Source organism: Thamnophis elegans, chromosome 1 (assembly GCF_009769535.1).
Source record: "Thamnophis elegans isolate rThaEle1 chromosome 1, rThaEle1.pri, whole genome shotgun sequence".
Classification (NCBI taxonomy): Eukaryota; Metazoa; Chordata; class Lepidosauria; order Squamata; family Colubridae; genus Thamnophis; species Thamnophis elegans.
In genome coordinates this window covers 68433506-68455519 of record NC_045541.1, presented here as the reverse complement: position 1 = coordinate 68455519, position 22014 = coordinate 68433506, and the positions used below count along the sequence as shown (strand labels likewise).

Below are 22014 nucleotides of genomic sequence, written 5' to 3'. Positions count from 1 at the left end.
CTTATATGTAGAAAAGGCAATTCTCCACAGAACAAAAAGGACTTAAGAATTTTTTTGAGTTTTTCTTCTAATGAGTCCATACTTATCACTATGCCTAAAACTAAAGATTTTAATTTTAAAATTGGAAATGAAGATGCTTTGCAACATGCTAATTCAGTCAAAGCATGTCCTTAGATGGACATGTAGGACCTAGGCTCCTACATAAATTTTCTTTCCTTGTTTGTAAATCTGTTCACTTGCACAGGAAAAAGCAAAGATAAGGTGGGAGTTGATAGCAAACCCCAAAGAACCAACAATCAAGCAAAAAAATTAGCTTTGCACATTCTCAGCAGCCATTGGATATGATTAAACCATTTATTGTGCACCAATACTGCAGCATGATTGCAGTATTGGGTTTATTCATAGTTTTGCAATTTCAAAATTAAATATTCATACTTTGTAGGGTACAATCTGATATAAGCTTTTACACACACACACACACACACACACAACTTGTGTATTCACAGTAGAGGAGCTACCTAGAAAGATACTTACATCAAAGCAGAAACTGAACAGTATTTTAACAAATATCTCTAAAAATTTAATTCAGATGTCAAATAATATAATTTGATGTTAAATTGTACATGAATTGCTTTATTTTTATGTTCTATTTTTAAATACATATATATCATTTTTAAATTTTGTTTAATGACTTTTTTCAGCTTTGAAAGCATTTTTTAAAATATGTATTTGACAAGTCACATACATTTTAAAATTTTTGATTTAATTTTAAATTTTTGAAGTTTGGAGATTGCCTATTCTAAAACTTAAAATACACATGAAAATAAAACCTGTAAGGCATATTCATATGGATGATGAGGTGATGAGCTGCCCAATCATAGGGCAGCATGGGTGAGGCAGCCATAGCCTGTAAAGCTAGTGAAACCACTTGCTATTAGTAAAGCTTTTCTTCAATATATGCACTATGCCAACAAGCAGTATATATCTAGCTATCAAGTAACATAATTTGTTAGAAGGCTGTGTCTCATCCATTCTCTTCAATTGTTATGCACTTAAGAAACAAGTTATGTAAACATGACTTCTAGAGTATATTTCTCAGCATAATCAGTTTTCAACAACTTTAACTTATGTGCAAGAGTGCATCACTCTTAATATTATATCATCATGCATCATGCATATATACACACCAATAATTCTTAAATGTTAGACTGGTACCAATGCAGCTTAAAACATTTGGGCTACATTAGAATATACTCAAAAGTTCATTAGAGATAAAGCGGCACATTAAACAATTGGACATTAAACAGGAAGTGGCTCATATTTCTAATTTCAAAGGTTAGTAGAAAGACCACTGTGATTTAAATTCAAAGGAAAACATACGTATCTACACTCATGCATCTCTTGACAACTTCTTTAAAAACACTGTTTCTCCTTGGATTCACAGTTACTGCAGTAGTAACCTCCCAAAAGATGTGCACAATTTAAAGGAGGGCAAATGTATATTCCATGTCTTTTTCCTTTGAATCCAAAAAGAATACACAGCCTCACTGTTTACATAAAAGATGGATAAATAAGGCTAGCTATAAATCTGAAATTGTCCCCATCTTGTATGACTAAAAATAAAGTTAAGATTAAAAATGTCACCATATTATTTAATTAAATGCACAGAAATAGTACAGAGTTATTCTTTTAATTATGCCATCCATTATTTAATTTAAAGGAAAAAGTCACAATATTAATAAATAATAATCAAGGACAAAACTGAAAAGGATCACATTTGCAGCAGTTTTGCACACTATTAAATCCAGCAGCAATTCTGTTCCAAATAAAATGAAAATATTCCCTGTATTCTTTAATTATATACAACAATACTACCAATGTGTTTATCACGTTTATCACACTTAGCACATTTTAGAATAAAATGGGCTCCTTTTCACTATTTATAGTCTTCAGTTACATTTTAAAGATAAGTGTCCTTGTAAAATTCTAGTAAAAACACTAATTATTATCCTAACAAGTTTCTTGTTGTTAGGACAGCACTTTTCCTACCAGAGGTTGCAGATAAAGATTTGTACCATGTGTTGCTGATTTTTGGCAAAGATTACCACCATTCTGCATTGCCTAAAACCACAAATCAAACATAAAGCCATCTAAGCACTATTACCAAAACTGGACTCTTTCATCCCTTACTACCAAAAGAAAGAATTTATGCTATACTGACATACATTTCAAAATTAATTTCTCTTACATAAACTTTATATTCTTCTATTCTGCTTCAATCCTATCCTTATTTCTGCAAAGTTAACGGAACAGGACACACCTCTGTTTTTAATTAATCTTGTAATGGATGCTCAAAAACAAAGACACCAATATCGCATCATTGTTCCCCAGTCCATTCCATTGCAGATCCCAGTAATAGATATTTCTGACTCACGTAAAAGCGAAGAAGAGAGTGGTGGCTCCTACTAAGAAGATTGCAGCAGCTGATACTGGGACATACTTGCTAGGTTTGAATCTCTTTCCAGATGCTGCTGGCATGTTGGAGCTCTGGTGGATGATCTGCCCTGCAGCATAGCCCAGGCCCAACAGGAGTCAAGAAGGGTAAGAAAATTAGGGAAAGCAGCTTTCTCAAAACACAAAACAAAACAAGAAATTAGGGGAAAGCTTAAAAGAGTATCCAAGTTCTCAAAGTTGTTTGTTAAGAGCCAGATCTTATTCACAATTATAAATCAAGATGGCATTGACAAAAAATAATAAATCTGGGTAGAATTATTAAATTAACAGAACAGGATCCAATCAGGAGAATAATAAACCTAATCCCAAGATTCCTTTTGAAAAATAACAATGTAAAATTAAATTCTGGAAAAAGTAATGGTCATGCAGCTTCTGGAGAATATCATCTTCTGAAGGTGAAAAAAATAGTTCAATAAGGCCGAAAACTGCAGCTGGATTGGAATTTTTAGTGCAAGAAGACAAGATGGATTTGACAAAAATTCCAAGGAAAATGATGTACCAGATATAAGCTTCCAATGGTTTTTGATGTATTATTACTTCATATTATTTTCAGAAATTGCACAATAATTTTCGAGGCAGAGTTTTTCTTCTCTAATCTGTTTTCAAGATAAAACAATGCATTGTGGGTTATGTTTGGGGATAGTTACATTATTAGCAAATACGTTAGATTAGAACACATGTTTTTCTGCCTCCAGAATGCTCTTTTCTCCCAGGGCTAGAACCCTGCCCCCTGATTTCATCAGGAACTAGGGATGAGTGGCAGTTGCTTGCATTTATTTTTCTCTTGAATGCTAAATCCCAGTAACAGCTGGTAGAAGGCTGAGCTGAAAATCCTTTTCGTTCAAGAGGAATTGTGAGGAGCAAACTGGAGGATTGGTCCCGTTTTAGTCTTCTTAAACCCTTTATAAATATAGTTTTTACTTTTTAAAATAGAAAGTAAGTTTTGCTTCTTTAAAGATGCATCAATTGTACACAGAGTAAATCCAGCCTGGGAACCTCACAATTTTCAAAAGTTGTCATAAAAATAAAAAAATTGACAGAAAACAAAAATGCTGTCTTCTTCCACACTTATGTCCTACAACATTTTGTCTGCTCCAGTCTGATTCATTGTCACCCATCTATCACATATATCAGTCTTCATGCATATTTGCTTCAATAATCTTCACATCATTTAAAAAAATTGACATCTGGAACTCTTCTCTTTATCTAGAAAAAAGAAAGAAAACATTTTTATTTGTAACATTTTTAAATGAAAGAATTATTTATGAACAACGCTCTTGTGCGATTTGGTTTCTGTAGCTACAAATCTGAAATAATTCTGACTTTGTGAGATATGACACATTTTGTTTTCAACCCTCAAACATCAATAATTATCTTAATTTGGCTAAGCTTAATGTTAATAAAAATACTAAGAGATTATGTTTAACATAAATGGAAGAACTTATTAAACTTCAAATCACTCATTTTTCACATGTTGAAGACTGAAATATAGTAAGCAATTATATAATACTACTCATCTGCACTTCCCCTCTTTCTTTCTCTCTATGTTGAAATCCAGTTTAAAAAGTTAAGGCTGTCACCCAAAGCAGATGTAAGGAATGTGCAGTAGGGAGTAGAAAGGAAAAATATTCTGCTAACTTCTTTCTTCTATTAGCAGGCAGAAAGCATTGGCTAAGCACTGTACTTCCAAACTACCTATTCAAAGAAAAACTAAAACCTTGTTGGTCAGAAATTCCATAACACATCTTGAAACATAAATTCATTGTTAAATCAACTTACTTTTGAAGCAGATGTGAATAATCTACTTCTTTCATCTGCTTCCTTTATATATACTTCCATATGCTTTCGGCAACTACTCTCCACAGTTTCCATACTATATTTTCAGTTATAAACTCTTTTTTCCTCTAATCGGATTGTCCAGAAGTATAGAACCAAGAGGTAAGGAAGTCTGTGAATCCTTTAGAATTATCCATATTTCTTTAATATCATATAAGTACAATATGATCAGAGATTCATTTAAGCCTTATTAATGAAGAGATTTTAACAAAACAAAAAACCCAAAGAGTTTAGTATCTTTATTGAACTCATGGAGCCACGAATTAGAAAAATATATAAACACCTAGATAATCAACTCTTTTAAGAGAATGAGTTGGATTAAATATTAATAAGATCAGATATTGGTGTGCCCCTCTCCAGAACAAAACCAGATTAAAAAAAAATCCCCACAGTAAAAGTTATGGAAATTAATCCTATCCTGATCAAAATAGGAGTTGCAGATATGAGGCCAGAAAAGACTATAAGACTACTGACAAAGATGTTGTCTTTCATCAATTCACGGTCCAGGAGAGTACAAAAATGGAAAAACGCAACACTGTTGCTACTCTTCCCAAAAATAGTCATCCAAAACCATTACCTTAAAAGAAAGTTATATAATACTACATGAATAAAGAAAAGGGGCTTGCAGGCCACTAAGTAATGGAACTTCATAGTTACAGCAAAGGAACTGCATTCTGCAGATCATTCTTAGAATGTCTCATGTCAAGAAAAACTAAAAAGAGAACATTTATGGGAGTAGCCAAGGATTCTGTCAAGTTTACTTGGCTAAACAGTAGGCTATGAATAAAGCTTTGAGGACAGTTGAAACAAATGTGCAAGTTGTTGGCATTAATGAGAAACGTTGTATTTGGAGAGAAAAAAACCCACTGCATTTCAACAAAAGTTCATCCCAATTATGACACATAATGGTAGGATTATCATCATTTGGAAGTACTTTGCAAGTTCAGGATCTAGATGACTTACAATGAATTCTGAATTTACCAAGACTACAGAAAAAAGTCAGAAAATATATAATATACAACACGATAAGCTTAAATATTGAGAGAACAGAATAAATATTGAGTTTTGGAAAGGCCGAGTCAAAGTTCTATCCTTAAAAGGTGAAATGTTGTAGAATATCCTAAAGCAAATAGTTCATGCATGAGAGATAAAAAAGATATGTCAGTTGAAGCAATTTTTCAAAGAGGAATGGGTCAAAATGGTAATGTGTGGGAGAAAATATTAGGCCCCTCCCCTCCATAGTCATGTAACTTTAGGCAGTTGGTAACTGATTTGCATTTACAGGTTTCTGGCAAAAATGCCCGTAGAGAACAAGGGGCTTGCTTAACAGCAGTGTTTGCTTAATGACCACCACATAAAAAAATTGTAAAATCGAGTGGTGGTCACATCGTGATCCAATTAAGGACTGTTGTGATTTGGGACCATAATTGCAGGATTAATTACAGTCATAAGTTGAAGACTTTATGTAATACTAAAAGAAGAGGTCTACCAATCACTAAATCTTAAACTACAGTTTCAGAAACACATAACATACAACTAATATTGGCTTAATGTTTTTATTTTGTTTTTTAAATCATGATACATTTTTTTGTACTTTTTAATCATATTTTTTTCATCTATTAATAGGCCTTAGATAAAGTTCAGATCATATTGCAGGTAAAAATACTGAAATATTATGGATAATTCTAAAGAATTCACAAACTTTCTTTCACCGCTGCAATCTGCCTTCTTGTCTTGCTCTTGCAGGTTTGACAATCAAATATATCAGGGGCCTTATAATTTTTATTTATTTGTATTGTGCCTTTATTTCTACAAATAACTCAAGGTCACTAACACATCCAACACACCTTCCTCCTCCTATTTTCCCCACAACAACAATCTGATGACATGGTTTGGGTTGAGAGAATATGACTGCCCCAAAGTCATCCAGTTCACTTTAATAACTTGTTAGCCAAATTCTAACAATAAAATCCTATTTATTTTCCGGAGGAAATCGCAGGATGAGCCAGGAATGAGTATTGTGATATCCAATTGGCCTTGAGACAGAGTTAAATGAAGCCACACCTTTGTGCTCCTTGCTTCTGGCTCCCAGTTTCAACTGCGTCTGGCCTAAGAAGGACAAGTTGCTTTTGGCGCCTGCAAATCCAATTCTCTATCCAGACCCATCCTGCATCCTCTTCCTCCCTGCCTTCTCTCACCTGCCTCCATCTGGTCTGCCTGAAAGCCTTCCTTCGATGTGGCTGCTCCCGGTCGCTAGTAAGGGTCCTGTGCTTCAGTGAGGGTTTTTTTTTTTGAGGCCGGACACCATTACGGTGGCCATTTTGGCCTCGTTTTGTCGGCCATGTGGAATGAAGACAGAGGCTGCTGTGGCGCCTAGCACTCATTCCGTCTTGTCTGGGGTGGGGGGCAGACTTATAGTGGCAGCAGCAGGTCTCTGTGGGCCCAGGGCCAGGCCAGGAAGCTTTGGAATGGTGTGGGATGCTTTGGAGCCATGCAGCGAGCCTTGTGGTGCCACATGGCAGCTGCAAGCATCGAAGTCTTGGAAAGGGACGGAAAGGTCTACCAGCGGCTTGCAGTGATATGTGGAGGCCATGAGTGCCGTTGGGAGTCTTTTATTTGACTGAGGTTGGGGGAAGCTGAGCCGGAGAAGCCCCGATGTTGAATCCAGTGCAGGGAGGCTTGTTGCTATGGTGGATGGCAAAGAGAGGCCCGATTCCCCCCATTGTCTCCAGGGGAGGGAAATTCCAGCAGGGCCGGATCCAGGCCCACAGCCTCTGCCAGATTGAGGAAGACCCTGGCTGCTAAGCCCTCCAGGGAGATGAGAAGAGGAGACACAGGGCCCTGGAGAAGCAAGTGTCCAGGGCTGAGCAGAGGGGGAGGCTTGACTCCTCTCATTTGAGATCTAGATCTCCCATTAGGTCTGCCTCTAGGCCTCCTTCTAGGGGGGATTCCTCAGAATATATTAGGGAATTTGCAATGGATATTCCCCCTTCTCCTTGCCTTCCCATGGTGGAGCAGAGTCCTTATTTAAGAGATCCATTCCAGTGCAGGGATGCTGTGGAGGATAGGGCATCCATCATGCCTGCCTTGGGTGACTGTGAGCCAGAAAGCGGGGAGGATTCCTTTCTTAGGGACATGGAGCAGCTTCCTTCAAGTATACAGAGGTTTATCTCTTCTGCAATTTCACATGAAATTGCGACTGGATTACAGCAGGGGGCTGCAGTCCTTATGCCCGTGGCGTAAGGGGGGGGGATCCATGGTCCAAACCAGGCCTAGGGCCCTTCTCCCAGAGGTGCGCAGGCCAGTGTCACCTTCCATAGCTAGCGAAGTTTCCATGGCTGGGGATCTGATGCAGAGAGAAGTAGATATGTCTGATGATGAAGATAGCTTGAAGCCTGAACCACCAACTTTCTCAGGGTTATTCCCCCCTGATTTATTCAAATCCCTGCTCCACAAGGCTAGGGCCATGGCACAGCTGGGTGACACAGAGGGCACCAAGGAAGGTACTAAGGAAGAAGTTCCGGAGACGAAGCCAGAGGGGCTAGTCTTCTCTGAACCCCCCGCAGTGAAGGAAGCAATCCCTGCCCCTAAGTTGTTCCTAGAGGTAGTAAAGAAGCAGTGGGAGAAGCCAGGGATGTTTCCTAACCCTAGCAGTAGTGATAGGAGATTCTTTAATATAGAACCGAGTTTTTCTGAGGCCTTGCAGGTGCCCATGGTAGACCAGCCAGTGGTGGCTTTGGCTTCCATGTCTACGGTGGTATTTGGTGATGTTGCTGATTACTCGAAAACCGATGACAAGAAGGCAGAGCAGACTCTTCGCAAGATGTTCCAGTCGACCGCATGAGCCATTAAGGCGGCAGCTTCAGCATCATTCTTCAGCCACACTGCGATCCTTTGGCTCCAACAGATGCAAGATTGTATCCCGCCAGAGGAGGTCCGTACCCACCAGCATCTCAGCAAACTGGTTGCTGTCGCACAATCGCTGCTGACGCCTCTTTGAATGCCATGAAGTATTCCTGGGCGATGGCTTTCTTGGTTACTTCCCACCGTCTCTTGTAGCTGTGGGGGTGGCAAGCTGACAACAAGGCGAAATGGAACCTGGCATCAGCACTGTATGTAGGGGATTCCCTCTTTGGGGCTTCCCTGGATCCAGCCCCAAGTGAAGAGGCCCTTTCGAGGAGGGAGTGGCGGTCCCTATTGCCGGAGACAGTAGGTCGGAGGCAACCCCACCCATAGGCAGCAGATTAGCGCTGTTTGCCGATGCCTGGGACAAAATTACTACAGATGCATGGGTACTTAACACCATTAGATTTAGCCTGCGGCTGGAGTTTCTTTCCATCCCACCGAACCATTTTTGGACTTTTTCTCTCCTTCTCCAAATGCAAGCTCATGAGACAGGCGATTCAACACCTTTTCAATATTAGGGCGGTGGAACCGGTTCTGCCACACCAGGTCAGATCGGGATTCTATTCCAACCTTTTTGTCATTCCAAAAAGGTCAGGGGGATGGAGGGCGATCCTGGACCTTAAGCTTTTGAATTTTCACTTGGTCTACAGGAGATTCAAGATGGCTTCCCAGAAGTCCATCTTGGCGGGGGTCAGACCCAATGACTACATGGCTTCCATTGAGCTTACAGAGGCCTATCTCCATATTCCCATCTTCCCTAGCAACCGCAAATACCTCAGGTTCTCCTACCTAGGTAGGCATTCCCAGTATATGGCCTTACCGTTTGGGCTGGCATCCGCACTGAGGACCTTTACTAAGGTGCTGGCGGCAGTGGTGGCTTCCCTCCGAGAGCACTCCGTCCGGGTCCAGTGCTATCTCGATGATATCCTAGTCTAGGCAGAGTCGTTCGAGCGGACAAGGGAGGACATTTCGTTGGTGGTGGTAACACTGCAATAGTTAGGATTTTCGGTTAATTTAGGGAAAAGTTCCCTGGTTCCCTCCACCAGGATCTTGCATCTAGGCACATCATAGATTCCTGCTTGGGGAAGGTGTTCCTGTCCCCTGACAGGTTAGTTTATAAAGTTAATTTGTTGACATTAGTTAGATGTCAGCGTTATGTTCCCGTAGCGGTGCTCTCTAGTCTGCTGGGAAATTTCATTTCTTGTATAGATGTGGTGCCATGTCCATGCCTGCCCACGAGAGCACTCCAATGGTGTCTGTTGCCGCATCAGAGGTCCAACTCCAGCAATTCCGAGGCAAAGGTTCCAGTGACATCGCAAGTCTGTCATTGAAGTGGTGGCTCTCCCCAGCTCTGCACAAGGGCTGCAAATTCAAGAAGCCAGAGCACCTCACCCTAATGACGGATGCAAGCTTATATGGGTGGGGGACTCTTTTGGAGTCTCAGACAACACAAGGCCGTTGGTCCTGGACAGACCTCCAGCACAATATCAATTAGCTGGAGCTGCAGGCAATACACTTGGTGCTGCGGCACTTCAAGGACAGCATTCAGGATGTTCTGGTGCTGACTGACAACGTAGCTACGAAAGCCCATGTCAACCGCCAAGGAGGCACGCATTCCAGGGCTCTTTGGAGTGAGGCGATGGCGCTTGGCGCCTGTGCGGAACATCACCTTTGATCACTTTGGGCGGAGCAGTCACGGGGGTGAACAACCACCAGGCCGAGTAGCTAAGTCGGACAATGGTCAACCATGGGGAGTGGAGTCTGCTGCCAGAGCTGTTCCTGATCATCTGCTCCAAGTTCGGCCATCCGGAAGTGGACCTGTTTGCCACACTGCAGAACACCCAGGTGGAGCGGTTCTTTTCCCGGTTTCTAGCTCAGGGGTCAGAGGGAGTCAACGCTCTTCCAATGCAGTGACTGGGCAGCCTGCTTTACGTTTTCCCTCCCCTACCCCTCCTCCCCGGGGTAGTTCAGAAGGTGGTCTTGGAGAGGGCAAAGCTAATCCTGGTGGCCCCTTACTGGCCACGGTGATCATGGTTCATGGACCTCATGTGGCTGACCATGGTGCACCCTTGGAGAATCCCGGGAGTGGGGAGATAGATCTCAGGCAGGAGGCCCCGATACACCTGAATCCACAGTGGCTGCAGTTGGCTGTGTGGAGATTGAGTGGGAACGTCTGAGGGACGCCCAGCTTTCTCAAAGGCTAATCTAGACTATTGAGGCCTCGCATAGGAGTTCAACCACTAGGATCTATTATTCTACCTGGGGGTCCTTTGTGTCATGGTGCCGCACGTTGGGGTCGGATCCCCGCACAGCTTCAGTATCACAGGTCTTGGAATTACTCCAAGACAGGTTAGATAAGGGGCTCTCACATGGCACGCTTAGGAGGTAGGTGGCAGCCCTGTTTACAGTGATTCTGGGGAAGGGGAACCAGCCGCTTTCTCAGCTTCCATTAGTTAGGAGGTTTCTGAAGGACGCAAGCAACCTTCACCCTCCAGTGGTGCATAGGTTCCCCATGTGGAGTCTCCCTACGGTCCTACAAGCGATGAAGGGGGCACCATTCGAATCACTGATGGTGAGCCTAAAGCTCATGACCTTAAAGGTGGTATTCCTAGTAGCGGTGACCTCAGCCCGTCTCATCTCCCAGCTGGGGGCTTTGTCCTCCAGGTCGGACCTTTGCGTATTCCATGAGAATTGGATTGTCCTACAACTGGACCCAACTTTCATCCCTAAGGTAAATTCCCTTTTTCACAGGTCCAAAGAAGTGATTTTACCAGATTTTTGCCCAGCTCTGTCCCAAGATGGGTAACGGCTTTGGCACCGGCTGGATGTCAAGCATGCTCTATGCATCTACTTGAGGCGCATGGAAGGTTTCGTGAAGTCTGAGGCACTTTTTGTTTTTTTTTACCCATCCTCCCTGGTAAAAAGGGTGTCCTCCTCCACGACCGGGAGGTGGATTAAATTGGCCATTGCGCTGGCCTATGAGGCTAAGCACCTTCCGGTACCACAGGGAACCATGGCTCATTCCATCAGAAGAGTAGCTACTTCGGCGGCCTGGGCTTCACAGGCTCCGATTGTAGATATTTGCAGGGCTGCGACCTGGGTTTCCCTGTCTCCCTTTAGCAGGCACTACGGGTTGGATGCCTACGCGTCTGCTGATGCATCCTTTGGTCACAGGGTGTTACAACAGGTAGCACATGAGGTACCCAGGACCAATAGTGCCCTCCCCCGAGGGATGCTAACTTGGTTATGTCCCATTCCTGGCTCATCCTGCGATTTTCTCCGGAAAATGACAGTTAGTCTTACCTGAATTATTTTAGGAGGGTCGCAGAATGAGCCAGGTTCCCACCCTAGGATTGGTTCATGGGGAAGGGGAAGTGATCCCAGGGGATAGGGGGTGACTTGTTTCAGGTGTTTCTCAGAGCAAGTGACTTGTTGAAACTGGGAGCCAGAAGCAAGGAGCACAGAGGCATGGCTTCAGTTTAACTCTGTCTCGAGGCCAATTGAACACCACAATACCCATTCCTGGCTCATCCTGTGACCCTCCTAAAATAACAGTTCAGGTAAGACCAATTGTTATTCCTCGAACGTGACTTTTTTAAAAAATTGCCCAATTTCCTTAAAAAATGCTATATAATACAGAAAGATGCAAGTTGTTTTGTAGGCTAATTTTCTCTTTTAAGACTGAATTTGTTAGAAACCCAAGCACATTTTTTTCTCTCTGTGTGTCTATAAATCACATTAAAATATAATCATGAATCAACTTTCTGTACAGTCCTGGAAGACCTGGAAATCAAGCTCTTGTTGGGTTCAAAATTAAAATAATGTATTTATAAGCCATATTTGCATCCGAAGGCAAGCATCAATCTGAACCAAATATCACTATGAAAATAATGTACATATACAATATAAATGATAAAAGCTGGATAAAAGCATCACCTACAACTTATACTGGAGATCAATCACAGTAGTTGTTAGAGCTAGACAATATTGCATGTTGTCATTCTATATGTCTAACATTGTATTACTGAGCAATGTGAGTGATCAATCTTGTAAATTATTCATTAAGAACAGCAGCTACTTCTGCTAGCAGAGATGATTAACTAGTACATGTAGAGTAATAGAACATTTTCTGAAAACCTAGCAATTTACACGAGCAGAAGCCAAAAGGCAGTGAACTATAAAGGAGAGCAGAATGAATGCAATTTCATTGCTAAGCCTTGTTATTACTGCAATTCTAGTCAGTTTCATATGCCCTCGTTTATCATTTTCCACTGCATCAAGCACAGAGTCAGTGTCAGTTTCAGTAATAACCTCTTCTATGAATTCACAAATATTTTTGAAATAAAATACAAATACAGAGGTTAAAATACAACATAAGGCAAAGAAAGTATCAGCATAAAACCATAAAATGTAAGTAAATGCTTTGCTGATTTAGGAATGTTCTCAACCAGAGTCTTGTAGGCATTTATGGTAATAACGTATGCTTTTGAAAGCCAGATTGTTGGAAGCTTGATTCTACTATAAACTTAAACTAAGAGCTTGTAGTGGTTATCAATTGATTGAAATTCCTTTTAAATTAGAACTACTAAAAGGGACACATATGAAAAAACAGATAAAAATTAAAGACAAAATTTCTAAAATTCTGTCTTCAGTTGTTCTATATTTTATATGATTTTATTAAAACTTTAAAAATGAGTTAAAAATAAATTTCCTAACTCCCTAAATAAGAAAAAGAAAGAAACTAAACAGAAAGCAAAAAGTACAAGGAAAAAACTTGAAGGAAAATAGAAAAGGAAAAAATTCAAGTGTCTTCTGATATTTTTCATAGCAGTTGTAAGTACAAATATATTTAATCTCTGTAAAGTTATAGCACAATATTCTTTTTGCCCTGTTCTGTGGTGGTCATTATGCAAATGCCACGATCATAAAGTGACCACCACAGGCAATAAGCAAACTTGGTTTGCTATTGGCTGGATTTATTTTTTTTAAAAAAATCCTAATACATTAAATGCTGGTTTTCAGCAAAATGTGGTTATGTGACTGTAGGATATTGCAAGTGGCCGTAAATGCAGGCCAGTTGCCAAGGGCCTGAAATGTGATCACGTGACTGTGAGAGGAAGAAAGGCGTTGGAACTTTAAAACTGGATTATAAGTAGGTATAAGTAGGTTAAGGAGGTTGTCCATAACTTCGAACAGCTGCTAAGTGACCAGTCATAAGTCGAGGATTATATGTAAACATCAAAGATATAAATTACAAGTTCATTTTTTTCATTTTTACACAAAATATTGAAGTATAAAAATCAATCTTACTCATTTAATGCAATTATCTCCAAGGTTCATATGTTACAAGACTCTAAACAAAAAAAAAACAATTCAAATTGTCAAAGACCTTCTCTGCATCTAAGAATATCAATTTAGCTTGTTTTTCAATATGTTGCTTTAAGGTTACAAAATATTCAAACACTTGTAATATTAACATGTAATTGTCTTTTAGGTAAAAACTCACATTAGACTGTAAAATTTTATCCTAAAAAAAATCAATAGAAAGAGGTCAGCAATCCAGAAGTGGGCTTCACATAATTTAACAACTGGTTCACCTAGTGCAGAACCGAAAATGAGAGCTTCACTCGTATGTGCGCCTTCCATGTTTGTGCACAGCTTCAAACACATGGCAATTTCCTGTGCGCGGCTTCCAGCACACCTTCTCGGGCAGCTGTGGTGAGTAGAGCAGCTGATGCGCAGAAATCAGCTGGGTTGCATGGGTGGGGCAAGGGAGCCAGAGAGTGAGATAGATAGGACAGGATGGGTCAGGTGGGTAGGCCCAGCTAGTGGTCAGAACTACTGGTTCACCCGAACCGGCAGCAATCTACCTGAACCAAATACCTTTTCTGTTTTAGTCTTTTTGATAGCTCCACACAGTGTTGTTATAAGTCTGTTGTGGCCCAGCAGGAGCTGTTGGAGCTGCAAACAGACTCCGATAGCGAGGGACCCTGAGTCGGCTCTGGAAGATGTGGAGGGACCAGAGAGGCTGGTTAGCCACCAGGAGGCGCCTGAGGCACGGAGCAGGGGTGAAAGCCAAAGGGAGTTGGTCCCTGATGTCAGGCACTGGAGCAGTGGGGAGGAGCTTAAGGGAGTTGGTCCCGGACGCCAGGCAAAGACGGGCAGATAAGTGCCAACAGCAACTACAGAGATATAGAAGATAATTGGGGCCAGGTGGTTGTGATTAGGCTCCTCCCAAGAGAGTATATAAGAAGAGACTTTGGGAGGAGGCTGTTTGCAGGACTCAACTATTATACTAAGGCTGGAGAAGCTCTGGTGTGTATTTCTTATCTCTGGAAGTCTGGGTTGCTGCCAAAGTCTTGTCGGTGTGTTAATTTACTGTGAATAAATTGTCTAGCAGTAATCTTGTGTCGGTGTGACCCACCGTACGGAGGGGGGTCAGAACCAAAGTCCATTCAAAGTTTGTGTCCGATGCTCTGTAATCTTCAGTAAATTCTCTTTATGAGAGTATTTAGCCACTTATTCTGAGAATTTTTTTTAATCTTTAACAAAGGTGTATAATACTAATGAAACTCTTTTTGCATATTTGCAAAAAACTGCAGTGCAATATTCCTTTATTGCAACTTTAATATCACTTTATTTTTTGTTTCCACAACTTATATCCCAACCATCTCCCAAGTTTATTTGATTGCAAGTTCAAATTTTTATTTTGCATAATCCATCTTTATTTCCATCTCTCTTACTGTTAACATAATTGCCTGCACAGCAGCTTAATTTGGTGAGTAATACTTGACATTCCCTGGGGATTTTAAAATTCCTTTTATCTCATCCAAAATCATTTTTCTTGCCTTTTCTTTTTAAATTCACTATTACATAATGTTAAATATTCTCTTACAAAAGCTTCATTTGTATACCAAACCACCCTCACTTTTGTGCCTTTATTATTAGTCTAGAAAAAATTCCCTCAACTTTTTACAATCCTCCAGCATTTTTTTTGTAACATCATATTATCAAATCTCCACTTAAAAGATCCATTTTCCTTTTAAAAGTTAAATCCTCTAGGTTGTAATCTGAAAGTCTTTGATAATGTCTGAATTTCATAAACCTCTCAGAAATCCAAATCATAACCATTCTTGAAAAGAATGCCTCTCAGAAAAATGTATTCTTTTGACTCACCATTTCTATATCTCCATATATCAACAAGCTCCTAATTATCCATTAAATAGATAAAAACCTTTGGTAATTTACCCTGTGTACTTTTAACTTTTTTCTCAGATGCTCTTTCTGTGGGGGAAATACTGCATTACAATTTCCCAGGAGTTTTAGAAATCTTAATATCTGTATTGCGCATCATGGTATCTTTTTAATGTCTTGTAACTGTTATGGCATTTGCTTGGTCATGTCCATTAATAGTTCTTCCAGTTTTATTTTTTTTTACCAAAATATTTCTTGCTTTCCATAGTTTTAGTCTCAATCACTCCTTCCAACCTAACCCATCTAAAATGAATTTTGTTTCTTCTGATTTGTTTGTCAAAAAATCCCCCTTCCTCTTGTGTATTCTAATTGGAATTATCAAGCCTCTATCTAGTATTAAAATGCTGCTATAAAACTTGGTCGATGGTCTTCTTTATGACAAACTGCAGAAAGACACTCCTTTCTTAATTAATTTCTAAATTAATTTCTTAATTTGGCAAAAATCATGTAAATTCTATAGACTTGATCAATCTCTGTTTCAGTGTCATCCTCTTCCCAGTCCAGGAAATTAAACAGAGTTCTAAGGCCCTTTATAGGAAACAGATCCAAGATACTGCATATCCTCCATGTCTGTTTTGGATGTACAAGCACACATATATAAACAATTGAACAAAGGTTGATAAACAGGTGTGGAAATTGACCGTTGGCTTACCTGAATGGTTGGTCTCTAGGCGCTGCGGGAGTGTGCAAGCATGGGTTAACTTCAGTTTGCTGCCCAAGGACTGAGTTTAAATCTTTAGTGTAGCCACGCCTCCTGCTTCCTTTGGAGGTCGTTTTGAAAAACAATGATGTGGAGTAAGAAGGTGAACTATGTTGTCAGGAGAGGTGACTCGGCTTCGCTAGATTACCCCAGGGTGGGGTTGGACACTCCTGCAGCGCCTAGAGAACGATCATTCAGGCTCCCTCTTCAAGGATTGAGAGCGCCTTGTCATAAAGACGGATGCCAGCCTGTATGGCTGGGGCGCCCATTTTCAGACTCACGTGGCACAGGGCAGATGGTCGCCAGCGGAGCTTGCTGTTTATAATGTAAAATATTATAAACAGAGGTAGAAAGCCCATTTTGCAACCAGGAAATACACTTTTAAAAATTCAGCTACTAAGGAATCCTGATTGAATGAATATTCCCATGAACAACTGAGGTAGAATATTTGCATAGAAGAATCCAAACAAGGGTTTAAGAGAAATTTTACTTTAAAAAAGTGCAAAGAAATCACAGCTGCTATTTAAAAGTTTAGGACTAAACCATTAAAAACAAACTTGGGTAGTTCTGGATGCTACAAAGAAAAGACAATGATAAAAGCTATAGTAAAGTTGTTTTTTTAATGTTTGTTTTTTCCTTTTACTGCCCTCTCTGACCTCTGGTGAATGATTTTGGTAAAGTGTCCCACTATTTCGAAGCACAAACATATGTGAAGATTTGGACACAACTATATAAGTAGGCATATTAAAGGAACCCCTTAAAAATTTCTTAAAAATCCAAACCCATCTGTGCCTATATACTTCTGCTTAATTAGTAATAACAGGATTTGCAAAATTATTTAGTGAGGTCCTAGGCAAGAATATGGGGCTTATACCTAATATACAGTTAGAGAAAATGCTGGATTTTATTACTTATGTTAATAAATGTTTTATATGAAACTTGTAACACTTAATAAAGAATCTATTGTATTTTTTTAAAAAGAGTGTTTTAGTGAATGACAGAAGCAGCTTATAATATGTTATTGCGAAAAACTATTGTTAACCTGTATTTTATTTTCAACAGAAAAAGAACCAAGACTCCTTTGCAACCTTAGGAGCAAAATATGAAAGCTTTAACTTTTGCTATATCACAGCCCCCTATCCATTGCTCTCAAAAAGCTTTAACATTTTATACCAGTTAATGGTATTTAGATGCTAGGCACGTGATTAATTGTATCTAAAAAATTATGCTTCATCAGCCATCAGTTTCAGACAACATGGTAATTCAGTACATGAATAACTCCTAAGTGACTCCAGCCTTTCTTACTAAATCATATATCAGAGCTGAAACTTCATAAATATCAGTACATTTTATAGATTGATTTTTTTATTTCTCATATCATAGTTCAGCATTTTTTTAAATAACATTGTTCTGAGGTATTACATTAATATTAATTCCAAAGGCATGCCTTAATTCCAAACTGAAGTTAACTTTAAGATACAATGTTTTCTCTTACATAAAATGGGGAGTTTCTTAAAACAATGTGCGCTGAGATGGGAAGCAGTACTCTGCCCATTCTCCCATTTTAGTTCTCAAGCCACAGCAAAGTTATTTCAACTGCTTATCTTCTTTTAATTATTTCAGTTAACACCAGTCTAACATAGTTAAAGAAAGGACAAGACCTGTTATTATCTTCCTTGGTGAAGAACATAGAGAAATGGTCTTAAATTATAGGAAAAGGGTGTATTAATACATTTTAGAAGACTGACAATAGGATTGAATCTGGGTTGCTGTATAAGCTATTACTCAATAATGTATTCAAACATAGTCCAAATGTGTTCATGCAAAGACTAGATCCCCATTTATTAAAGATGCTTCAATCTGGATTCCTGCATTAGATTCATTTTAAATCAGGGCTGTAAAACTTGCAGCCCACGGCCTGGATACATTACGCGCTGGCCACACCCATGCCCAGTTTAGCAAAGGGGGAAAAAGTCCTGATACGTCATGTGATGCCGCCATGATATCGTGAGTTTGACACCCCTGCTCTAAATGGCCTTATTCAAGTCTAAATAACTTGAGAAAAATAAAGTTTCAATTTTCTTCTTTTCTATTAAAGCTCCAGTTTTAAATATCCTTCTGCACATTCAGCTATTGTATTTTACCCTGAGGACACTTTTTGTCTTAATCTGAATCTTTTCCTGCAAGGGGCATACATAAGGTCATACAGGACAGCTTCCTGATGATATCTGACAGCTGAATGTCAGGAATGCCTTTTAAAGATCTTACTTCCCCAATGGGCACTTTTACACTCATACAAATTAATCACAAAAACATTATTTGTTTGTTCCAAGAAGTGTGACAAACAGCATTTCAGGACACTGTAGTGCACATCTCTTTAATGATTCTGAAAGAGTACCAAGATGCTATGTAGACATATTATTCACCAACTTTCATGTTCTTGTTCAAAACTGTAATTGTTTGAATTGATGCATTTCACACACACAGTTATATTTTCATTTTATATGCTGCTTGAAAGAAAAACTAAGAGCCAAGAAGGCAAGTTAATCTTCTTAAAAGGGAGAACTTGATGGTATAAAAGAATCTATACCTGATGATACAAAGGATCTGAAAACCTCATGGAATAATTATTAACGTGCCATTACACCAAGATTTCATTCTTGTGACAAATGTTATAGACAATTGTATCTGAAACTAAACCACCTATTTTTACATGAGTTATCTTGAAATTATGCCATATTCTGTTTTAGATTTCACACTCTTAAGTCCAACTACACCAGGTGTCTAGCATTGTCATTCTATAATACAGGTTGCAGTAGATGAGCAAAAAAATACTGATGCTTCTTATCATACAGCTTATCTTGCAATACATCATGCAAATTTTGAATTGTAAGTTGGTATTCAGAATGGGAAAAAAGAAACCAGATGCCACTTAAATTTGGAAGGGATAAATCACTAAAGTGACTGACCAGCAAGTTAAATTAAACTGAATTTGTAAAAATTTTAGTATAAAATACTGAAAAAGTATCAGAGTGCCTGTTCTTGTTCTAGGTGGAAAGCCTTCCTCATTACCAACTGGCTCAACAGCTAAGAACAAATTTACCTAAGAGCAATCACTATTAAAGGCTTATCCACAATTTGTGTTAAGTAACAGATTAATCCAGGTAGCCTAATCACTATAAGGCTCTAAACACATACTTTTGGAAGAGGTAAATATCATTCAAAATAAAGTGCAGGTATAGTTTTTCTCCCCCAAAGTTAGGCTGTATTCACATAACATAGTTAATCTGGTTTGATGCTATCCTGTGGTAAATATTTTGTCCTGGAATATGATGGCAGACAAATGACCAATAGAGCAGCCATCTTTGCAGGAAGTCCAGCTATGAGGAAAGTAGCTGGAAGGCTGTCACTTCTTACTTTATGTTTCTTAAGGAAAAAACAAAAACTTGATAACCTGATAAGGGCTGGTATAGAAAGGGAGATTATGTATCTGCTATTGTTCTAACTGCCCCCAATGGACAAAGGGGTGGGAAATGAAAAGAAGAAAGCTTTTACTTACAGGTGTCCCATTTTTGTGAAACCATTCTAGGCAATTTTCTTTAATAGCAGGGAAGTATCAACACTTTGTTACTTGTCCTTCCTATTTCATTCAACCTAGGATGGTTAGTTAATCCAAAACAACTTTCTCTAACAATAAACTGATTAGGTTATGGGTGGTTGCATTACATGTGAACTACTACTTGACTTAAACATTTCACTCAAACCTAAAATAGCTTTTATTTCTACTGTAACAATTTGGTTTTGTTTTACAAATAGCTACCAAAATCTTCCACTGCATCATGTCATTGTCTAAATACCTGCTTATTATCTATTCACTTTCTTATCGGCAGCAAAACAAGTTTCTCCTCATACATAGGCTTTTTATTACAAAAATCAGCTTATCGGCAAATGTCCTTATCTTGTCTGCCTTCTGTGCTATATGAGCCAAGGCCACCTAACAATTGGATGATAGCTAGGAAGTATATTCAAATATAACCTATTCCTTTACTTTATACTTTTCTTAGCCAAAACATCCTTTATAAACAAATTGTGTTGGTCTCAGTCTAAACACCATGCATATAAACTATTTAAATATATTTAATGTGTCTTCTAATGTGCAAAAGCAATATGAAATTCTTACATGTGTGGGCAACTTTAATTCATTAAAAATAAAATTAAAAAGATATTAGTGCAAAACAAATAACATGATCAGCAAAACCACTTCTGGGAATAGAAATTAGCGTAGCCCAAGAAGGTTGTCAAAGCATCCATCTTACCACAAATAAAAGCAATTGGAGAAAAATCTCTTAAAGATTCATACAATGAAGAGACATAACGTGGAAAATTGCAGAGAAATATGAATTCTGAACCAGAATTTGCCCTGAGTAATATTATTGTACTCAAAAAAGGGATAGTGGATACAGAATTAAAGCAAAAAGCATGACAAGAAAACAATGGTATAAAGAGTGAAAAATAACAGACTAACCAGGCATGTAGTGCACAAGAACATGTAATTTGGAAACAGAAAAAAAGGAATTAATACAATATGAACTAAGTTGGAGATTTCAGTTTTCAACATCAAAATGTAACTCTAAAATATTGTTGCATATCTAGTCTGTTCCAATTTCAATACTGAGCTGCTTTTTTAAGCAAAAGGTCAACAGGAAAGTCTTTTCTATCAATTACCAATATGACTTTTTGTGTAAAGCAATTGTTACAACACATTTCCCTGAATGCAGACTTCCTAGATGAAAACATGGGATCTACACTATTTAGTTAAGGAAAACAAAACAAAGCTTCTCCCAAACAACTCTAGGGAAGTAATAAACACTGTTCATTTTTATTTGAGAAGAAACTGAAACTGAGTTCCAATATGTGAGCAAAAGTAACAGCAATGACAATAAATTCTCCGACAAAGAGTACTCAACCTCTTTTCTTCTACATTAAACTGCTTATGGAAAAAGTTATTGCAAGATCTCTTTCTTATAAAGAGTGATCACACACTCCCAATGCAAAACGCAAAAGAGCTTGAAGGAGGAACCCGATTCCCTACCTGTCTACGCGATACCTGCACAGCCTACAACTATGACCTCCACGCTTTAATAGTCCCCATACGTGATTCTGGAGGAGGTGCAGCCTTGAGAGAGATCATTGGGTAAAGATCAAGGATTTTGAAGCGGAACTCGAAAGGAGGGAAGGGAGATCGGCACGGAGTTTGGAGGAGAATCCTGTCCACTCACCACCGGGTCCATCGGTGGGACAAGGCTACGAGGAGCCGTGAAACTCGGGGCGGGGAACTGGGGAGCCTTCCTAACTCAGCGGCACCGCAGCAGGAGGTGTCGGAGCCCATTCGGGGTGTGACAAAGAGCGGCGAAAGCAGCGAGGAAAGAGGTACGAGGCGGGGTCTTATTCGTGGCTGCTTAGCCGAGGCAGAAGTTACATTCGCGGAAGGAAGAGGGGGGGGAGTATGGGCGAAAGGGGGCGAGAACCTCCCTCGCCTCTCGCGCCTTTGGATCCCGAGGAAGAGCCCGAGAGCCGTTAGGCCCACGGAGCCCTGGCCCCACGGGCGAGGAAGGACCCCGCTCCACGTCCGCCGCTCCCTAGGGAGGAGACGGAGCTCTTCCTTCGCCGCCTCCGACCTTTAGCACCTACCCGCCAGCGCCGTCCCTGCCGTAGTCGCGCCTTAGCCGCCGCTCCGGGAAACCAAGTACTCGCTCGGCCCAAGCAGTCACAAGAAACACCAGCACGGGAAGTAGGGCGCGCAT

The 22014-nt window shown here is 39.6% G+C and overlaps 1 protein-coding gene across 1 annotated transcript in view; it reads right to left on the bottom strand.

The window, feature by feature from the left end:
- The window catches only part of ZDHHC5 (zinc finger DHHC-type palmitoyltransferase 5), a 71514-nt gene extending 49509 nt beyond the window's left edge, over window positions 1-22005 (bottom strand). The window contains exons 1-2 of the mRNA XM_032219102.1: window positions 21902-22005; window positions 2435-3720 (exon numbers count right to left, since the gene is read on the bottom strand). Of these exons, the coding sequence (XP_032074993.1) occupies window positions 2435-2538 (104 nt within the window). The 5' untranslated portion in view covers window positions 2539-3720; window positions 21902-22005. The remainder of the gene's footprint in view (window positions 1-2434; window positions 3721-21901) is intronic.
- Between the last annotated feature and the right edge of the window lie 9 nt (window positions 22006-22014).